This window comes from Orycteropus afer, unplaced genomic scaffold (genome assembly GCF_000298275.1).
Source record: "Orycteropus afer afer isolate SDZICR_OR568_19922 unplaced genomic scaffold, OryAfe1.0 scaffold01530, whole genome shotgun sequence".
In the NCBI taxonomy this organism is placed as follows: Eukaryota; Metazoa; Chordata; class Mammalia; order Tubulidentata; family Orycteropodidae; genus Orycteropus; species Orycteropus afer.
In genome coordinates, this window is record NW_006923117.1 from 10,379 (window position 1) to 14,221 (window position 3,843).

At 52.3% G+C, this 3,843-nt stretch overlaps 1 gene segment (V, D, J or C); it reads right to left on the minus strand.

Annotated features, from left to right (window-relative positions):
- Window positions 1-2,433: 2,433 nt before the first annotated feature.
- The window catches only part of LOC103213293, a 2,713-nt gene continuing 1,303 nt past the window's right edge, over window positions 2,434-3,843 (minus strand). The window contains 2 exon segments of the V gene segment in view: window positions 2,434-2,915; window positions 3,019-3,055. Of these exon segments, the coding sequence occupies window positions 2,434-2,915; window positions 3,019-3,055 (519 nt within the window).

Sequence of the window (3,843 nt, forward strand, 5' to 3'; positions counted from 1 at the left end):
CACATGCACTGCCACACACATGCACAGACATGCACACACTATACACATGCACATACCACATACACACACCACACACATCATACATACCAGATGTATACACCACATGTACACACACACTACACACCACACACATACCACACAGATATGAACACACCACATATACACTGTCCATACCACATATACACACCACAGACATGCACACATCATACATACCAAGTGTACACACTACATGCATATACACACCACACACTACACAATACCACAAAGACATGCACACACCACACATACCAGCACACAACGCATACACACATGCACACACCACATACACACACTGCCCGCACCACATATACACACCACATACATGCACACACCTCACACACATGCATAACCATGCATACCACATGCACATACCACATATGTACACCACACACATGCACATACCACACACTACATACACATGTACATCTCGTGTCACATACCACACATGCACATACCACATATGTACACCACACACATGCACACACCACACACCACACACTACATACACATGTACATCTCGTGTCACATACCACACACACATGCTCACCACATATACACACCATGCATACCACACACATGCACACACTGCACACACATATACCATACACAGCACATGCAACACTATATGCATGTATATGGCACACACCACATACTTCTCATAAATACATCCACACACCACACACATCACATGGACATGCCACATCACACATACATATGCACACCATGTACACACAGCATACACACATATGCTTTTACATGCATGCACACACACGATACATCCACACACCACACACATACCATATGCCACATACACATGTGTACATCCCCCACACATGCATACACATCCGCACACTCATATATACCACATAGAACCACATGCATGGCCCACACATTCACATGCATATATAAACCGCAGACAAACACATCACACACATGCACACACCCATATACCACCACACACATACCACACACACATGCACACACAGATACCACACATGTATGCCCACACACCACACACATATCACACACATAGTATATACACACATACAGACACACACAAGCTGAAGTTAATTGGTAGTCTGAGGACTCACCCACCCCATGAAGCAAAGGGCTGCACAGAGGAGCCAGGAGATCATGGTGGGTCAGGTCAAATGCAGGGTAGAGGAGGGGTTTCCTTGGGTTCTGTGTTGGGCAAATAGGACCTAGGGTCTCGGTGGAGCCACTCAGTGATGTCATTGTCCTGTCTGGGCCCTGGCTTCAGAGCCACCCTTGATGGCTGCACCCTCCACACAGGCTGCACTGAGAACACCCACACAATTGTCCATCCCAGAAGGAAGGGGGCTGGCATGCTTCTCTCAAGGGGGCAGCTCTCTAGGCCCTCGTCCTCAGGTGGTTTGGACCTTTAGGCTCTTTGTCATCTCCCTTACGAGACGATTTCTCGTGTGTTTTCAGTTCGCCAAGTATTTCTGGTCTCCAGACTCTTGGGTTAAATGCTCAGGGCACTGCTGGTGAGTGTTCCATGGATGCTTAACCTCAATGCTCTTCCCCACAGTTCCACAGTGTTACCAGCTGTGAGGCCATCCGCCGACGATGAATGAGTTTTCAAAAGAAATAAGTCACAATCACAGACGGGCCTCTCCTTTAGTTTAAATGCCTCACAACATGGTATATGAGAATGGGGGCAGAAAAGTCGGAAGCCCTTCTGCCCCGTGTGATCACTCAGGAATTACTGCTCCATCGACAAACCAGTTTACTCAGCAAAGGTGCCCTGTTCAGATCACACTAGGAGGTCCCGGATAGAATGGTAGGGTGGGAGATACATGGGGAACAAAACTGAAAGTCACAAAAAACACCAGGCTTGCTGGTCAAAGAGACTGGTGGAACCCGCAAGACTACCGTCCTTAGACACCCTTCAGGCCAAGAACTGAACTCACCCCCATGGCTCAATTTTCAGCCTAAGATAGACAGGCCTGTGAGGTGAACAGTCACCCCAGGGAGGGATGCAACAACCAACGACAGGAGATCAAAAGGGCGACATTGGCCCGGGGAGAAAGCTGAGAAGACAGGAAGGGGCAGGAAAGAAGGACCGACAGAAACGGCAGACGGAAGGGAGTGGGAAGAGAGCTGTTACACCGAGGGCACTGCAATGAGTGTCGCACAACAAAAACGTGTACAAACTGTTGAATGAAAACCCAATGGGCTCTGTGAACGGTCACCCAAATCACAATAAAAAGTTAACAAACAGACAAAACAAAACCGACCAAACAAAGCAGCGCCCTCCGCACAGGGTCACCTTACGCGTGGTTAGGTTTGATCCATGACGTCCCACAATCACGTGGTTAGCACACAGCCATGCTCAGTACAGTGGGCCGATATTCCCGGCTCCGAGTCCTCCTAAATGCAGGAGAGTGGACAAAGTGCATGTTTGCCGATGTTGACAGAGCGTACTGACAGTTCCATGATACAGCACATAATACCTGATGCACAGACAGCTGCAGGGGGAAGCCGTGGCCTCTCGCCCTCACTTCCTGAGCCGGGCAGGGCTTTGCGCTTGGGGCAGCCAGGCCTCTGCAGGGCTGTGTAGAGGCTGCTGGCACGGAGGAACACAGCGGTGTCCCCCTGCTCCAGGGCCCTCAGGCTCAGCTCGGAGTGCTGGTCGCTGAACTGCTGGGCTGAGAAGCCGTCTGGGATGTCGCCTTTGGTTCGCTGCTCCCTATTGTAATACTGAAACAGGAACTTGGGGCCCTGGCCCCGGGCCTGCTGGTACCAGAGCATGGAGGTGTGCCCCGAGGCAGGGGAAGCAGCTCAGACCACCTGCTGTCCTCGTTCTTTGATCAGGTGTCTTGGGCTCTGGGTGACTCCGGAACCCACTGGGCCTATGGGGCAGGGGTGAGGATGTGAGCACAGGAGGAGCTGATGGTGTGCCTCTAGGGGAGAAGCCAGCTCTGAGTAGAGGGGCCCACTGTCCACAGCACTCACCTGCCCCCAGGAGCCAGAGCAGCACCCAGTAGCAGAGCTGAGAGTCCATGGCCACCAGGCAGGGCAGCAGCCTCTGCAGTGAGAGAGGTGGAATTCTCGGCTTCCTTTTCCTGATTGAGGGACTGCCCTGTGACCTCACTTTCTGTTGTCATCAGCCTGCAGGCTGAGACTTCCAGTTAGTGTCCTACCTCCTACCCCACCGACTGCTGCCCTGCCTGCAAAACCTTTTAAGGGATGGGGGAGGACTGGGTCCCTGCACCAGGAGGCCCTGCCTCCCCATCCTGGTCTCACAGGAAGTGTGGAGACCTCTGCTACCTGTGGGTTCCATCCTAGACTCACACACCTGCACCTCACTATGGGGCAAGGGTCCCTGATGAAACTTGTCCCAGGGCTGCCCGGGGCTCAAGCCAGGTCTGTCTTTACACTCCCTGGCCTGGCAGCCTCCCCAGCCCTTCAGGATGGAGCAGGATCAGGTCCATGTGATCAGTTCCAAAGGCCTGAACCAGAAAAACCACACCCGTAGCTATGGAGTCGATTCTGACTCATGGCACCCCTGTGAGTCACAGAGGAGCTGCCCCGTAGGGTATTCACGGCTGGGATCCCTATGGAGCAGCTCCTGGGTGGTGCAAATAGTGAAGTGCTCGACTACTGGACATAAGGATGGCAGTTCAAACCCAGCCAGGGACACCTCAGAACACAGGCCTGGTGATCTACTGCTTGAAACCCCGAAGGAGCAGTTCTGTGCACACACAGGGTCCCCATAGTCTACAGAGCAGTTCTGTGTATACCCAGGGTCCCCGTCAGTCTATGGAGGAATTCTGTGCA